The sequence below is a fragment of the Mytilus galloprovincialis genome, chromosome 12 (genome assembly GCF_965363235.1).
Source record: "Mytilus galloprovincialis chromosome 12, xbMytGall1.hap1.1, whole genome shotgun sequence".
Classification (NCBI taxonomy): domain Eukaryota; kingdom Metazoa; phylum Mollusca; class Bivalvia; order Mytilida; family Mytilidae; genus Mytilus; species Mytilus galloprovincialis.
Genome location: NC_134849.1, coordinates 78,676,816 through 78,696,088, shown reverse-complemented (window position 1 = coordinate 78,696,088; position 19,273 = coordinate 78,676,816). Strand labels below are relative to the sequence as shown.

The window sequence follows — 19,273 nt, the reverse complement described above, 5'->3', positions numbered from 1 at the left end:
GTCTAGAGTTAATACTGACAATCAAAAGAAACAGAAAAAAAATAAAGTTGTGTTCAAGGGGAACAAAAAAAACATAACCTTCGTTTGCCCCCACTCCCCCCCCCCCCCAAAATGAACTTCTCCAACTTTTCCAAGGTAAGTAAAGGCACCAGATTTAATACGTTCAATTAATTCAGAATTTATAAAACCCACAAAATTTTCACAATTGCGAGCATTTTTGAATCGCCTCGCGGGTGGGAATTTGTCATCATAATGCATTCCCCAAAATTCTCCTTTGTAAGGTTGCATAAAATCATAAATGTTAACTCCTTTCTCAAGCCATTTCAATTGTTCACTATTAGGATCAACAATTATAGAACGCCACTAATTAACATGACTATATGAATTTCCTGCAACAAAATATGTTGGATCATAAACAGCAAAGGGATCTTGGAGAATCATATTTACACTCAACGAAGTTGAATTATAATAGAAGTTCGGTAAATAATCGACAATTTTATTACCTTCAGTTACTAGTCTTGGAGGAAGACAACGCTTCTCTACTGTCCATGGTTGAAAAGTGTGCATATATTCCCATTCATTCGGTTTTACAGTCGTTGATCCGGATGAAATCTACAAAATAAGTCGTCACTATTTACGTGGACAGTCAACTCTAAAATGAGACAAATCGCCCCAAATATGACACCCACTATAATTGAGACCAGGCCTTGCGGTCATAAAACTTTCGAGCACAATTTTTGTACTCAGACTCAACAATCAACCAATCAAAACGCTTGATTTCATGTTTTGAGCATGATTTATGTGCTCTGAGCACTGAGCAAAGTTTTATGCCTTCAAGGCCAGGCCTCATTCTTAAGTTACCACCCCTTCTTCTGTTTTGGTTATAGTATGACCTTGGTTGTGCTAAGTTGGGAAAACGACGCATAAAATGTTGCATCATTTGGAACATAGGTGTGAACTGATCTTAAGAATTTGAAGCATTTTCCCTAACATTATTTCCTTCAACCTTTGATGTTGATTCATTGTCTTGATTGATATTTCCATTCAGCTTTGAACATTTCTGTTCTTTTTCGTATATTTTTGACTCCGCTGCGGAACATAATAAAGATGTAACAAGATGGCCAATTCAGGGTTGCGATTTATTGCACAAAAAACGTTGCAATACCAAGGAACACAACTCTTTGTCATTGTGGTCATATCTGCGACCCGTCTCATCTAAATGCATGAGTTTCATTTGCAGACTATCAACATTTATCTCTCCTGTTCTAGCGGCGTACTCATTAACTTCACGTAACGCTTGAGCTACTGTGTCCACACTTAAACTCTTTTTCGTCTTATCAATTTGATTCTTCAGATCAGAATTCTAAAACGACACAAATCTTATGTTTAATAGTAAGCTTCACTTTATCATAAATGTAATCAGTTATATTCTTGAATTTTGAAAAATCCTTGAAACGTTCATAATTCGATCGTAAAGAAGAATGATCTTTTGTGGCTAAAGTCTCTGCAGATGTAAACTTTGCTGCACATCTCGTTACTTAATGTATATTGACGCAACATTGAATCTGATTTCCAACCTACACGAAGTTTTATTGCATCTATATCTATGCCTAACCATGTCAATGTCAATGCACAACCACTGCGGATGCTATGGGGGGGATTCTCCCTCCAACAAATCTATATAAGTTAGGTACAATTTTAATCTAGCATTCGCTGCCGACGAAGACAACGGTTTACTGCTCAATTTCTGATGTGAATCTAATGGACGAAAAGCATAGCTCAACTTTAAATTAAAACCTATGATATCACAGAGCTTTACATAATCTTGTAACATTTTGACTGGACAAAATTCAGCATGAGTTTTTAAAACGACAACAACTCTTGGATCACGAATGTCAACAGTTTTACCTTTGGTAAGTTGAATTACAATGCCATTATTCTCCGGAATTACAAAAATCTGATTTGTTATAACAAACCAAGATCACCTGCTCTATCCCCGGTGCTAGCGAGCAAATTAAAAATTGTCAGATCTCTTTGGTAGATATATTTCTGTGCGTTCGAAAGCTCTGGGTACAGAGTTTGTATGGAATATGTCTGGAAATTTTGAAAAGTGTGTGTTTAAATAAAGGCGGTGCATGCTTCGGAATGGTAGCACTGGAGGATTGTTCTAGCCTTATTGCTGTTAATGTTCTTTTATAACAGAAGCTGATGCAGGTTTCCAAAGCCTGTACCATTATTCCAGTCAGTACCTTTGCCATAATCCCGACAAATTGCCCTTAATTGAACAATGAGACTATCTACTGACCCTGCGGATCTTCTGAAAGGACATTCACATGACTTGTCACATTTTTAGTATTTCTCATCGAAGAACACCCTGATGTATGCACCTGTGTTATTCCTTTTCCATCTTTAAAAATTAAAAACATTCTTATATCTAATGGCAGCGCGGACGATAAATCTCTCAGATGATTCACATTGTTTAGGAAACTAATCAGTTCTAATTTTATAGCTTCTTTCTGTTTGGAGTATTTTGTACTTTGTAAGAGTACATCCAATTCATGTAACCTTTCGTTAATACTGTCTTGATCAATGTGTATTCCAGAGGATAAAGGCTTGTCATTCTATAAAATGATAAAGACAAAACCTTAACAAACAAGGGAAATCTTAATGCAAAAGTAGTTATAATTTTCTGATTTTTTTTGTTTTGTTTAATTACATGTATTATCATACTTATTATTTATTTAATATTATAATCTTAACTCTAGGGTTCGCCCAAAACCATATCAATCAAGATCCAATACATCAGATTCAAAGGTTCGACTCGTATACATATTCTAAACGTTCGTAGTCTGATCCGGCTCTCCCCGAATCGTATCCTTAATTAATTACACTCTTAACAGTTCCGAGGTTCGTCCCGAACGAAGACCTAACACAGTCTATAAGCACATATTTTTTCTCTCGCCGTATGCCACTTCTATCAAATTTAATGAAATTATGATTGAAGGTCTGACGCGAACCAAACGCATGCAGCCTAAAATGCAAATTATATCAAAACTATATTTCATTCTTCCTTATATCTCTCTCCCCTATCTGAATCATATCCTCAATAACACTCTAAACAAAGTCCAAATTTTGCCCTGAACCAACCTAACATAATCTATAATCGCATGATTTTTCTCTCGTCCCGGCTATACCACTTGTATCAAATTCTAATAATTTTAAGGTTCGCCCCGAACCAACGCATTCAGTCTAAAATACAAATAATATTCAAACTGAATATATGTCACTCTCCTATAGCTCTGTCCCTATCCACAAGTATCAAATTTTGAAAATATCTAAGGTTCGCCCCGAACCAACGCATGCAGCCAAAATATCATGGCTCCCGTTCACAGCATGCCCGCCATTGATTTTTATTTTCTAAAATTTTATTACAATTATTACTTTTTGAAAGGTGCACTGCATTTTATATGTCACAGATCCACCTGACGTCCGAAACTAAAAAGCATTCTGACAGTATTATTTACATTATATATATATTAAATGACAACTGCTGCTTTGTAATGCTATATACCATGTGGATTTTACTAAGATACTAGACATTCTTATCCTCAGATAACCTCATACTTCATCAAACTAATTGTTAATACCATCTGCGTACTAGATAAATATCAATGTTATCCTCGTCTAACCTTCTCCACCTAATTCTATGTCTACTCTAACTTATCCTCAGATAACCTCATACTTTGTCACTCATTGTCATTAACATCTGTGTACCAGATAGAAGAACCCAGCTGTTGTATACACCTTATTCTATGTCTTATCTAACAAAATCTGATTTAACGACCGACACAAATAAATAAAATTAAAGATCTTACCGATGGTTCATTTGTCTTGCATTTCTTGCTTTGACCCGCCTGATTATCTCCTTCACTTTTTCGCTTTTTATTCGAATTAGCTCTACTAACATGTTCGTTTGCTAATTCTATAGCACAATGAGCTAACATGACCAAGCCATTGAGTTACAGCGACTTTTTAAGAATTGCTTCTATTCTTTCAACGTCAACACCGAAACTTGTTGTTATACATTTGATGAGATCGTCACGATCAAGTGTATCTAAGGATTCTTCGGTAAATCCATGTAACTCTTCAACATGTGCAGAATTTTGAAACTTTATGATAAGTTCCATTAACATATCCGAATTAAACTCAATGTCACTAATGAGTTTCAACTTGGTAACATAATGAGATCACTAAAAATTAGCAAGCTGATAATACGGCACAGCTTCTGAGCCAAACAAATGTCCAACTAAGATAATATTATCATTATATATGTCTATGGTCAACCAATGATACTAGCTATTATTCTTTTAAAAAAAATGTCCTGTACCAAGTCAGAAATATGGTCATTGTTATATTATAGTTCGTGTATGTGTGTGTTACATTTTAACGTTGTGTTTCTTTTGTATCGTTTGTTTCCTCTTATATTTGAGTGTGAATTCACTTTATTATAAGACGTGTCACGGTACTTTTCTATCCCAAATTCATGTTTTTAGTTTTGATGTTATATTTGTTATTCACATCGGATTTTGTCTAATGCTTAGTTCGTTTCTGAGTGTGTTACATTTTAATGTTGTGTCGTCATTTTCTTGTATTTAATGCGTTTCCCTCGGTGTTGGTTTATGACCCCGATTTGTTTTTTGTCTATCGATTTATGAGTTTTGAACATCGGTATACTACTGTTGTCTTTTTTTATCTGTATATGAAGGCCGGATTAAAAAAGGTGACCCCAGGTAATCTGTGTACGAAGACTATTTTAATAAAGATGACATTAGGTAATCGGTAGTGATTTGAGATTTGTTTAATAGTAGCGAACTCATGTAATCTGTCTATCAAGACTGGTTAAATAAAGGTGACCTCACGTTTTTTGTCTATAAAGACCAGATTAATAAAGATGAACTCAGGTAATCTGTTAACTAAGACCAGGTTAATAAAGGTAACCTCAGGTAATCTGTGTACTAAGACTGATTAAATAAAGGTGACATCAGGTAATCGGTAGTGTTTTGAGATTTATTTAATAATGATGACCTCAGGTAATCTGTCTATAAAGACTGGTTTAATAAAGGTGACCTCAAGTTATTTGTCTATAAAGACCGAATTAATAAATGTGAACTCAGGTTATCTGTCTACAGAGACCGGATTAATAAAGGTGACATCAGGTCATCTGTCTATAAAAGCAGGATTAATAAAGGTGACCTCAGGTAATCTGTCTATGAAGACCGGATTAATAAAGTTGACCTCAGGTAATATGTGTAGGAAGACTGGTTGAATTAAGGTCACATCAGGAAATCTTTTGTGTAGGAAGACTGGTTAAATTAAGGTAACATCAGGAAATATGTTGTGTTTACATACTGGTTTATACATTTACCTCAGGTAATCTGTCTATTCAGACCGGTTTAATAAAGGTAACCCCAGGATATGTGTATATAGGGCTGACATCAGGGAAACTGTAGTATATAGATATTTGTTTAACCAGTCTGCATACACAGATTACCTGAGGTCACCTTAATTTAACCAGTCTGTATATTAGACAGATTACCTGAGTTAACCCTTAATCAACAAATCGCAATACATAGATTACCTGAAGTCTCCTTTATTACACCAGTCTTCATACACAACAGACTACCCGAGGGCAACAACATCAAACAAATCTCAAAACGCTTCAGATTACCTTAGGCCACCTTTAATAGAGAAGTCTTCATACACAACTTATTACCTAGGTTCACATTTATTTTACCAATCTGTATACACAGATTACACAAATTACCTGAGGTCACCTTTAATAAACAAATCCTAATACACTATAGATAACATAAGGTCACCTCTATTGAACAACTCCACATTCAAAACATATTTCTGAGGTCACCCTTATTAAACAAATCTCAAAACTCTCAATATTTACTTAGGCAAGCTTTATTGAAGTAGTCTTCATACACGACAGACAACCTGAGGTCACCCTTATTAAACAAATCTCAAAACGCTCTTTATTTACTGAGGCAACCTTTATTGAACCAGTCTTCATGCACAACGGACTACCTGAGGTCACCCTTATTAAACAAATCTCAAAACGCTCCATATTTACTGAGGCAACTTTTATTGAACCAGACTTCATACACGACAGACAACCTGAGGTTACCCTTATTAAACAAATCTCAAAACGCTCTATATTTACTGAGGCAACCTTTATTGAACCAGTCTTCATACACGACAGACAAACTGAGGTCACCTTTATTAAAAAATCTCAAAACGCTCAATATTTACTGAGGCAACCTTTATTGAACCAGTCTTCATGCACAACGGACTACCTGAGGTCACCATTATTAAACAAATCTCAAAACGCTCCATATTTACTGAGGCAACCTTTATTGAACCAGTCTTCATACACGACAGATTACCTGAATTGCCTTTATGTTGGTAGTCTAGGTTTTCATGATGTTTTATCGTATTTGCTGCTTAATTGAGCAACTATTTATTTTGGAAAACATATTTTTGCCAAGGCCTTTACGATGAAAATGACACTTTGTATAGACCTATAGAACTAAGATCCTAGGTTGGTATGGTCAATATTGGCGTCTGGCTATAAAAATTTGGGGTAGGGGTAGATTGAATTTTTGTTTGGCTTACGTTCTCATATTTAAGCAAAAAGCAAGATTCAGGCATGTAGCAGACACCCTTAGTCATAGTTTGAGCTATAATATACCCCAATAACATGCCTGGGCGGTGCTGGGGGGAAGATTTTCACTGTTATGGGTAATTGCCTTTATGTTCGTTTGCTAGGCTTTTATGTTGGTTTATCGTGTTCTATGCTTAATTGAACACCTATTTATGTATGTTATGTTGCAAAACATATTTAAAACTTAGCCAAGGACAAAACGATAAAAATGACACCTTGTATAGACCTAAAGTATGGGCAAATTGGTCGCTAGGGTAAAAAGATCCGGGGTTGGTTCGGCCAATATTGGCGTCTGGCTATCCAAATAGGGATAGGGGTCTATTGAATATTTGTTTGGCTTACGTTCACATATTTTAGTATAAGTCAAGACTCAGGCATGTGTATTGCTGCTTAAACCTATGACCACCAGACATGCGTTCTGTCTACGAAACATTTATCAGTGACAATCAAATCATAAATTTCAAAAGGCCGCCAAAGTATGACATAAACAAAAGTAAGATTCAACAGAAAACGAATTTTTGAAGTTTTTTTGTCCTAGTTTATTATGTATAACAAAGAAATGCTTGATCAATTAATCTTTATTCGTACTTAAACTGTAAGTTGAAACACTCGACCATGTTCGTCTTTTGTTGTTGTCTAAATTAATGGACGATGATCCTTCTTCTTTCCACAGTGGCTTTTTGTAGTTGTTGGATCTGCTGTAGTCGTTGTTGGAACAGTTGTTGTTCGGCATGCTTTTGGGATGGTGTCACTCTTATTACAAACTCTACCAGTTGGGGAACATGTTGATGGTCTAGTGCAGTTAAGCGACAGTGTGGAGATAGCTGAAAGTACGTTCGAAAGATGGGCTTTCAATGTTGTTTTTACTACGCAAGATTTGAAAACAGAATTAGCAATATCAATTATTTTAATATAATAATCATAATATTTAGAACCGTTTAATAATTGTTTCTATGATATTTTTTTTTTTTACAAATGTTATTTGTATAATAAAACAACTGATAATAATCAAAATATTTACAAAATAGGATGAGCTTTGAAGTATATTAGAAATATAAAGCACGTTTTTGTCAGGGGGTATATTTTCAGACAGTCAAACACATATGTTTGTAACATACTTACACGGTGGTCCCGTTGCTGCAAAGAAGTTTGTACTGGTCAATAAAAGTAAAGACATTAAACAACATTTCATTTTCCTTTCGTCATCTTCAATGCATAATTTATACCGAGTTATAATTTTTTACATTTGCCCAACTTATCGATTATAGCCCCTTTTCAGCAAATAGATAAACAAACAAGCTACATGTAGTCGTTTATTTACCATTGATCTTAATTTAATAATTTTATTTAGCATTGATCTTAATTTAATAATTTTATTTACCATTGATCTTAATTTAATAATTTTATTTACCATTGATCTTAATTCAATAATTTTATTTACCATTGATCTTAATTTAATAATTTTATTTAACATTGATCTTAATTTGATAATTTTATTTACCATTGATCGTAATTTAATGATTTTATTTACCATTGATCTTAATTTAATAATTTTATTTACCATTGATCTTAATTTAATAATTTTATTTACCATTGATCTTAATTCAATAATTTTATTTACCATAGATCTTAATTTAATATTTTTTACATGGTGATTTGTATTGGTTTCTACTTAAAGCATTACTCGTTCTGACCATCTTTTCTTCGCAATTTTATTGGAAATCTTAGTAATGACAATTACTCTAAAAATCATGACTTATAAAAGAAAAGAAATAAGAATTCATTTTGAACAAGAATGAACAAAGTAGAAACACAAAAACGAAGAAGAAAACAAAACAGTGGGTGATATGATTTGTTTTATTAAGTGATGGCATACAAAGGGAAATGTTAACTATACATCACACAAAAACACTAAAGTATTATAGTAATTAACGTAAATAATGATAAGAAACAAGCAACAATATACAAACACGGCATAGAAAAAAAAAAACTACACCGAAATCTTTTAAATGCTTTAGAACGAAATCTTAGTCACCATCTACATGATCTACATAGATAGCTAACGAATGGACTTTCAGTTGTATAACATTTGCAATGTTCTGGACTTATATTGAAATCATTACCAACAGATTAGAAATTCATAAGTAATCCATTACATGTATATACGATAGAATGTGTAATTTATTCTGTTTAAAAAAGAAGGCGTTTTTAAGACAATTATGAATTGAAAATTTATACACAATAACCGAACAAAACTGCCAAAACATGCAAACTTTGTTTTTAAACTATAAGAAATTAAAACTTTGGGCGGTAACCATTCTCGCTAGATTGGTCATACTGTTGATACCTTTCTTTGACAAGTATGAAAAAACATGGATTTTATAAGATTTTCAAAAACATGAAAAATATGTGAAAAAAGGAGGTAATGGGTAAAATATTAAAAGCACCATATGGATAAAACTAGAAAATTCCTATCTCCTGATCAAATGTCAAAAGCAAGATCAGCGAACATGTTTAAAAAATAGTCTACTCAAAAAATATTCTTACCAGAAAGTGCCCGTATCACAGGGGTAAAGCTGAAAATAGTCTTGTACGAATAGCGTATCACAAGGGGGGACGTTGTTGGTTATTTGTATATATACAGAAATGTTATTCATATAGTCAGGATTCTACTTCGTCAAAATTATCTCCCTATTACGCCAGTTCATGCTCACAATCGTAGAAATGTAAGCCACTGTAGGGATGACTCCCTGCCAATTTTGCTCTTGAAAACTGATAAATTTATCCACATAGCACCATTACGATCGATCGTTATATGTCAGTTATATTTTAAAAGACAAATGTATCTACTAGCTAATGAGCATCAGTTAATGATCTTGTCTGCATTGATTAAACTTAAAAAATATTGTCTGTTTGGATGTCAGGTGGAATTTTCGAAAATTCTTAAGCATTTAATAAAATTCTTATTAAATATTTCGTGGAAGGGCAGACTAAACATTTTCAGTGGTTGAAGATTATAAACCCTAGTTATCACACACAAGAAAATCATATTTTTTCGAAGATATCCATTTTCATCATCCAAATTAAAAGACTGTCGTCAAGTACTTTTAGAAAAAAATAGCAATTCGAACACACCTACTCTGTTTTTGTGATTCATTAGATAGGTATTTCACTTGACCCATATATTTCATCTTTTCGTAGTGTCATTTTTTTACGTTATAAAGTCAACCTGTAGCTTTGATATATAAAAATGATAGAATCTGAAGCGAGATGCTATTTCAAAACTCTTGCTTTGTACGTTTTAAGACAAAATATACACCCCAAACATGCCCTAACATAAAAAGGTGAACTCGATTTTCTCTTTTCGATACAATCGTTACCTATTTTGGGGAATTTTTTCTTGATTCACATAGAGTGGGATTTCCAGTGACACTAGAACAATAGAAAAATCACTCTTCTTATGAAAGAGATAGAAAAGGTAGAAAAAAAGGAGAGACAATTTACGCATAAAAACCGATATGCATAGGGATGAATATCTCTTAAAACACAAAACCATTATATAACTTTTATACAACCACTATAAATAAGTATATGCTAAAGCTAAATTTGTTAATATATGAATTTTTAATTGCCAAACATGTTGTTAATTCAACAATCTATTCTTCAACATAGGGGTGTGTAAAAAACTGCCAGATTTGACTGCATATTTTTCTTTTTTTCTGAAAAAAATATATATCAAACCTTAATAATGCAGCTTTCTGAGTTTCCAATTTTTAACGTGTTCCGAAATGTAGTTTCGTCACAAGAATTTTTCAAAGTTGGCTCATTTTGTCTATATGAATGTCGGTAAATTCGTATGATCGAGCACACCGACAAGTGTATCGTTTGGACAACTCGATATAATGTAATCAATATACGTGACAAATAACCTAATGTGAAGTTTATTAAAATCATCATAACATAATTGATCAACACATTATATTTGAAAAACATGAATCATGTAATATAAGACTTTAAAGGTTCATATCATTTACATTCAACGTTTTTATTATTTTTTTTTACTACAATGTAACCTCGAGTGGTAGTAAAAAAAAAATCCCAGAAAAGTGTTGATTGATATTGTAAATGATATGAACCTTCGAATTCTTATAATATCGGAATAGAAAATATGTGATCCGAATTAACCATGCACGTGTATTGAAGAAGACTTTGCACTTTTATGAAGTACAGGGGGTAAGGTGTTTTTCTTAAACAATATTATGATCCCAAATTTGAATTTTGTTGGCAATACTTTTAAAGAAACACTACATATAGGAAAGTATATGTTAAATCTCAATGTATTATTATTATGAAAAAACCTTCCCCCTCCCCCGGTTTGGCATGTAATGGTTGAAACCTAAGGTGATTCGCACTAACTGCCTAAAAGAGGGCCCGCTTCAGTCTTGAGTCAGTGATTTAGTATATACTAGTAATAAACAAAATATTGTCGCATACTGAAAGGGGCGGCCGAGCAACCTGCACAGCCAAACTTGTCTTGCAAAACAGCCAAGATTTACAAAACATTTCCAACAAAAATCTTCAGTTGGGCAATCTGACTGGAATCTAAATATCTCTACTGATAAATAATGCAACACTTATGACACATTTAAGTTTTGGAATGATTTTATTCACAAAGAATGTTTCTCATTGGTGTACATTTATATGCTGTTGTCTTTTTGAAATTTATATTGGAAATTAAATTGTTGCATGAAAGAGTCTAGCTCCACATTCCTATGCATATAGTTGTCATATGTACGTGAGAATCATTCCATAAAACATCCGTTTGATATCCTTTAAATGCCAGACACTGTATATACATAGTGTTGAAAATCTGGCTAAACTTGTGCTGGATCAGACACTTGAATCTTACATCGTTATTGATGTTATTTAAAGCAATTAGATTAACGGGCCATCCGGAACTGTTAGATTTTATGACAGTCTTCCTTCCATACAGAACATCACTGCAAAATAATTTGAACATTCAATTAGGTGATTATAATATTATTTGGCAATCCAAAGAGAACCTGAAAATATTAGACCAACGTACGTTTGAACAGAGATGCTAAAAAAATTCCCAACAAAAAAAAACCCAGCCATTTTACTTTACAATCAAATTGAAAAAGTAGTTAGTTGCATGTCCCATCATCCTTTGGTTGTAGACCCCAGATAAAAATAATCTAAATTTCGTAGCATTTTCAACCCCCCCTTTTTTTAACTGAATTTGTTCAAGGTATAGTTGTTTTACCCCTTTTCAGATTTCAGTATGTCATGTTGTATATATTTTATATATTAGATGAATTTGTAGTAAGTTTCTACGATATTCTTTATCATTTGACAAAATACTATGCATCTGAATTAAATTGTTTACTATTTGAAAAAGCGCGCCTTCTTATACTTGAATTTACCTCCCATTATTTCACATAGCAACACAAATTAAAAACTGCCAATCTTTGATGCATATCAATATTTTCCCCCGATAAAAATATATATCATGCAACATAATCAACTTTACAAATTGGGAGAAAATCAAGGTGTTCCGACCATTGGATAGTATTTAAAAAAAATAATGAAAGGATAGCATGATTACATGTTTGATCCCTGACGACACTGAAAATCGAAAATTCACGCATTTACCTATCATATTATGATACAATGAGGTGATAAACTTAACAAGAAATAATTTACCTGATTCGTTATCATATTCACATTATGTTGACACGTCTTAGTTCGTTTATGCTAGCTCATTTTAAACAAGCTAAACAATTACAGCATCATCCGTTTTTTTTTACCGATTACCTCTAGTCAGAAGAGCGCACTGTTTACAGGGGAGGTAATATTTTGTCACCACTGAATAATGGAAGGGCAGACACGAATATTTCTGAACTACAAGATTGATATGTTCTCCGTCCGTGGTAAACAAAAAATCGGAGGGGGGTGGGGGGGTGGGGGCTATGGTTTTTTTCCGCCTGCGTGCAGCGAAAAACAATCTATTTTTTTCGCGACAAGTCGAAAACAATTTTTTTCTTTCAATTTTAGCGTTACATATAGTGGCAGCTGAGGGTGAAACAAACATTTTTTTTTCTCAGAATCAAAAACAAATTATCTTTTTCTCCAACAACTGGAAACAAACTTTTTTTCCAAAAAAAACCATAGCCTCCATTTATTGGCATTATGTTTTTCTGGTCTGTGCGTACGTTCGTCTGTTTGTTTGTCCGTTTGTCCAGCTTCAAGTTAAAATTGAAACTTAGTACACATTTTCCCTATGGTATGATCTTTTTAATTCTAATGCCAAATTACAGTTTTATCCCATTTTCACAGTCCAATTAACATAGAAAATGATAGTGCAGATGAGGCATCCGTGTACTAGGGACACATTAATGTTTCAAATTTTCGTCGTATCGCTGTCAATTTGTGTTAAAATTTTAACGTCGTTATCAATAAATATTTCATTATTTACGAGAAATATGCAATTTACTATTATTGTCATAAATCCAAATATCAGCCAATTATATTATAGTTTAAAAAAACAATTATGAATATATTTATATCCGCTAACCGAGCCCCTATTGATATCGACAAACTCAACAAAAAAGCTTTGAATACAATACAGATATTTCTTAGAATTGATGGTCATCCTATAAAAGTTACGGTCTTCCTATATGAATTACAGTCAGTCTTTACAAATTACGGTCATCCTTTACAAGTTACGGTCATCTTTTTACCAATCACGGTCATCCTTGTTTTATGTTACGGTCATCTTGAAAATATTTTTATTATGATTTACGGTCATCTGAGCGTTTTTTTCAAATCGAATTTCCCGTTTCATGCACATTTCTCGGAAGTAATTAGTGATTTCCGAGTGATTCTTTTATAAATTTACATCGTTTCAATGTATGATTTGTAAAGAAAATGATATAGAAACACTTTAAGACAATACAGAAACTGACCTAATTTTTCATCCGACATCTTGGGATGACCGTGAATGCAGTTACGGTCATCAGCTTTACCCCAGTGCGTATAAAACGTGGCTCTTTACAAAATTCACATAAATTTGTAAATTCTCCCGTGTGGTTTATAAAACGAAATCCATCTGAAAAAGTGTACACATCGTTTGTTATTAGGAACATGTATTTCATGATAGAGCGAACTTTTTTGGCCAAAGGGTTTCTACAAAATAAATTCGAACATACATAATGAGAAAATTAAATATGCTAGATATACTTATTGGAGATGTGATGAGACAATCAACGCAATAGTTTTTCTTCTTACCTACATCTATGTACGTTTCGGCGAAAAACCTATTGACAGACAAGTATTCATATGGTCACCAAGTGAGCCCCTCTAATAGCAGACTTTTTTGTTTACTCTTATACATCAGTTTATGGACAAACTCAGTAAAGAACAGTCTTAATTTCGTTTTATTGATGAATTCAACAACACTTACCGTTATCTTGATGTTTTTGTAAGAAAACGATAGATGTATTTCTATTTGTATCCATCTGATGAGTTTAGCCTTTTTTAATCGATTTGTATAGTTAACTGCTGACATAAAAGAGGCAACATAGACCAGGTGGACATTCAAAACTCAAAAGTGTAAGACAAAATATTAACGCCATGACAAATAATTATTAAAAGACCGAGACTTATCATGAGCAAAACGAACCCGTTCAAAATCCGATGTAAACTTGCGTGCTCCGAAAGGTTGAATATGTCCTGAGCTACACAAGGTTTCTATGGTAAGTACAAATTTAGTAATACATCTCATTTGTTGATGTGACAATATCAAAAAGTAAATTAACAAAGCTTCCCACGAAAGTACATAAAGGAAGGTCCCCAACCAAATGTCAAAATCAAAAGCTCAAACACATCAAACGACTAATTAACAATTTATTTCTGACTTGGTAAAGGCATTTTCTAATGTGGAAAGTGGTGGATCAAACCTAATGAAAGAATCTTTTGACGCTGAAGTATAGTCTTTGTATCTGTATCATTGAAAAACTTAGTTTTATCTATCTCGGAATTACAGTATCGTTTAAATGCAAATGCGCTTTAATTTTAAGTATATCCATGCAAATCACTTCCTCCTAGTGATTCATACTATTTCATTAGCCAACACTTTATCTACAGGGTTTATATGAACCTTTTTAAGTCAGAATGTCAATCGAAAATTCTGATGTTTCGAGGAAACTCAAATGATGTGGTGAATAAATATATAATAAATCATATCATTAATAAAATTAGTTGTACAAATGTTACTGTACCAGACGATTTATTCACTGTTTGGGATCAACATGTTTTAAAATCCAAAATTGTAAACAAAGAAGAGGTTATAAACAAAAACAATCATCAATTTGAGTCGTCAATGAGTCAGAACTTTGCATGAGGGAGATCGAGATGTCTTTCTTAATGTAAAAATCAATTTCAAAGATGTTTGTCATTTCAAAACCGCTGACCAAGATTGAATAAGAATGCGAATACTACTAGGAGATTGACCAAATAAGCAAAAACGCTGGTCAAGTAATATCAAGTAAGTAAGAACTATCAAAAAAACTATTCGAGGTCATTATTCTAAATGGAAGAATAAACATTATTGTAATGATCTCAGGTGTAAGCAAATACAGATATAATGATGATAGCAATCAATTAATAAACAACAGGTTTGTATCAATAGCTTAATTATGTCCAAAAACGGATAAAAATCCAAAGATAGAATTACCTGAAAAATATTTAAATATCAATTATTTTCATTTTCTGTGAAAAGGTGTTATTAATGATAGTTAATGAAATATAATTGGCAGATATTTAATTGATATGAGAAATACTTTTGATTATGTTTTTGAAATTTAAAGAAATCTTTTCTGAAAATAAGTATGTTTTTGATAATCCTTTGATATAAACAAGTTTCATATGAATATGCTAATGCAAGTACTCAACTTTGAGTGTATACAATATAATACTTTAATAATTAGATAAAACTTACTCCAACCTCCCATTATAAACTCCAGAGGAATTTCAGGATCATAATGAATCGGGAAGCATCTAAAGTAGTCAGAATCGCCATCCCTGAAAAAAATGAAGATAACATTAGTTTATTTGGTTCAAAGTATGAAGTACCTTACTTACCTTTTATTACATTATCTTATATTTCATGTTATGATTTTTACTTTTACCCTTCATTAAATGCTCTATATGAGTCTACATCTAGCATATGTAAGAAAACCGAAATTCAGCTCATGATATTGAATGGCAGATAACATAAGGTTATATTGTTGCATAATTGTCGCCTCATGTGAGATCCATTTAATAGGAGGTAAATAAAATTACCACGAAGCAATACAATAGAAAAAAGAAAAACATGTATCATGACAACAACGATAAAAAAAGATGTAAGAAGTCCAATGGATTTATAATGAAACAACGTCAGTGCATCGAACAGAAAAAACACATAATCAATATTGAAAGACAGAATACAAAAACGACCACAGAACAACAGTACATTATCGCGATGCATAAGTTCCTAATTAATCTAAATATCAAATTACGTTGCACGTTAAATTTTAACATTAACATACCTAACAATAAGAAATCGTTCTGTAATTTGATAACAGTTTAGGATAAGTGGCGTTTCGTCGCTCATCAGGCTTGTTTGACCATCAGCGTTAAATTCCCATGTCCTTCCAGCCTCACCAGAATAGTAAAAAGTAAATGTTTTATTGTGCCATGGACAGGGAAATTGACATGGCAATTCGGTCATTCATGCAAAGACAAGTATACAATTACTTCCCAAAAAATTATAGAAAAAAACTTTAAAAAAAAAGTGTCTGTGGTCCCATTTCCTGTACAACATACTGTCGATTCATTATTATTCGTTGGATACCACATTTTGTGGTTTTCTCAGGTACAGGTGAACCACGAATTCAAACGCTCAACGGATTGCACATTTCTATAAGCTATGTATACAGACATTTACAATTCCGAGAAATTAAATACCCACGAACATGCTGGTTTTTTCAATCCACGAAATTTTATAGCCACAAAAATAAATTAATCAACAGTAGCTATATAATATGTAAAACAAATGAATCAGGCTAAGGAACATGTAAAATATTCGGCTTTTGTTTACGAGAAACAGGCTAAGGAATATGTAACATCTTAGGCTTTCGTTTACGAGTATCAGGCTAAGGAACATGTAAAATGAGGTTAAGGAACATTTAAAATTAGGTTAAGGAACAAGAAAATCTTAGGCTTTCGTTTACGAGTATCCGTCCAGGTTTTACCCGAGAAGAAATACAATCAAAATTTCGAGACAATGCATTAATCCTGCACCTGTAATAACTTTTCTAAATATTTGTTTGCTGTTATTGTCAAAGAGACAATATTACACCTATACCATTCCAACAAAATTAAATGATCGAAAAAACAAATATAATGCACCGACGATTTTAATATAAATCTGGTTGGATATTATTAATATAACAGTTATAGCTTTTCTATGAGGTCAATACATTATATAATGACCCACAGAAGTATGTCGATCTCAGACTTTGACCTCAGTCAATATACTACTTTAAGGTCAATATATCCTCGTATCAACCTCATACAAAGGCTATAATTGTATAATATCATTTGACACACTCAAGAATGCCCAAATTAGGACACGCTTTTTTACGATATTTATTTTATAACAATATATGCATTTTATATCTGAAGTATTTCTCATTAAGAAATACGTGGATGCAATATGTAGATCGGAGAAATATTGTTCTTTTGTGACAACAACTATTTTAACGGAGAATCGTTAATGATAATTATAATAAGAGGTTCTTCTTTCGCGTCGGAAATAAAGACATGTTATAATTCTATTAAAACAAGGACTGCAGGTAATAACCGTCATAATTGACATTGCTGTGTTTTGAACATCACAAAAAATCAAGATGGACATTTGTTTTGTTCTTGGTCGTTTTGATTTTAAATAAAATCTTTATAAAACTAATTTTGCATACAACTGTGTATGTGTTTATCGTTTAACTGTTAATTTTATATAAAATTTGGACTGATAAAATTAATCTAGATGCCGTTTGAATGGAATTCATTATGTTGAACAGTCCTAAGGCATTAATAGAATAATAAAGGGAACACGGATATGGAATTTCGTAGTTAACTGTTTGGCTTCGCCATTTTTACGGATTTATTTTATTGACAGGTACGTTACTAAACTAAACGACACAAATTTCAAAATGTTGAGATACAAAAAGATCTAATCAAGTTATTTGTTCTGTCAATATTACAGTAGAGTAAACAAAATATGTTTTTATTACTGTTATAACATAGAAATAATCGATTATTATGACAATGTATGAGAAGCCCTTAAATCTCACCCGTTTGTCTATATGCAAAATAACAAAACAATCGATACGCTTCGTTTGAATTCGTTATCAACTCATCACATAATTTCACTGAATAAAGGTCAATAGTCACAGTGTGGGAACGGAACTATACGGTTTTATAATAATTTGATCATTCGAGAGACTGTCAAGCGGGGCTCTGACATTCGTAACAATAAAAAGGTTGCTTGATGGAATGTTTGATGAACTCAAGTCTTACTAAAAACGTTTCTGCTTCAAGTTTTGGTAATCAAAGCATTCTATACGTATATCATTGTATATATGAACCTATAAAACAATAAAAACAACATATGCATCCAATGATTGCATATTATTATAATGGTGGGCCTCCGAGTTAGTCGATCAAAACTTTGACGTAGCAGCGATCAAAATTGTTTAATAAACATCGAAAAACCCATCGTTACTCTCCAATTTTCATCTGTATCTTTTCTGATATATACTCCTACCTGTCTGAAAGTTTGAAAATCATTGTCCAAGTAGAAACCCTAATATATTCATTTTCTAAATGTCAGAAATGTAATTGACTGTGCAATCGCTTGGAGCCCTTTTGTACAATTACTCGGAGCTTTCCTTAGTCAAATTCATTAAATACATTGCATATGCGTTTCATTTGATGTTCCTTGTCTGTCCCATTATATTCATCTATGGTATTTGAAATAACAATGAGCACGGAATCTGTTATTTTATCAATTAATAAAGATAGTTAAGAATTTATCACGGAAATATTTTTGAAGGTGTCTATATCAGAGAGAAAATCAACATTCGAACAATAAGTATACAAGTCAAAATAAAAGGACAGTACAAATGTAAATAAATCACTAAAATGAAAATAGTGCTCGTACAAAAATAAATAACCGAAAAAATGAATAGGCGCTCTGGAAGGGTAATCATATTTTAAAGTTCCCTTTATTTATTAATCCCAATAGTTTAAAAAAATATATTTACGTATACTAAAAATACAACAAAGGATTTGCATGGAGCGAATGACCGTTTAAACCGAAAAAAGACAAAATAAAAGAAACGACTTTTACTTGCTGAAAAATATTACAGAATTAATGTTTTTAAAGGATGAAAAAGACAACAGTAGTATATCGCTGTT

At 32.5% G+C, this 19,273-nt stretch overlaps 1 protein-coding gene and 1 long non-coding RNA gene across 2 annotated transcripts in view; both read right to left on the bottom strand.

Annotated features, from left to right (window-relative positions):
* LOC143054958 (uncharacterized) overlaps positions 1-19,273 on the bottom strand; it is a 181,794-nt gene that overhangs the window by 16,438 nt on the left and 146,083 nt on the right. The window lies entirely within an intron of this gene.
* On the bottom strand, positions 7,367-16,523 carry LOC143055153 (uncharacterized). The gene is made up of 5 exons (XM_076228294.1): positions 16,342-16,523; positions 15,750-15,832; positions 13,782-13,859; positions 7,853-7,876; positions 7,367-7,554 (listed from the first exon to the last, which is right to left on the bottom strand). The coding sequence occupies exons 1-5, from the start codon at positions 16,521-16,523 to the stop codon at positions 7,367-7,369; spliced, it is 555 nt and encodes a 184-aa protein (XP_076084409.1).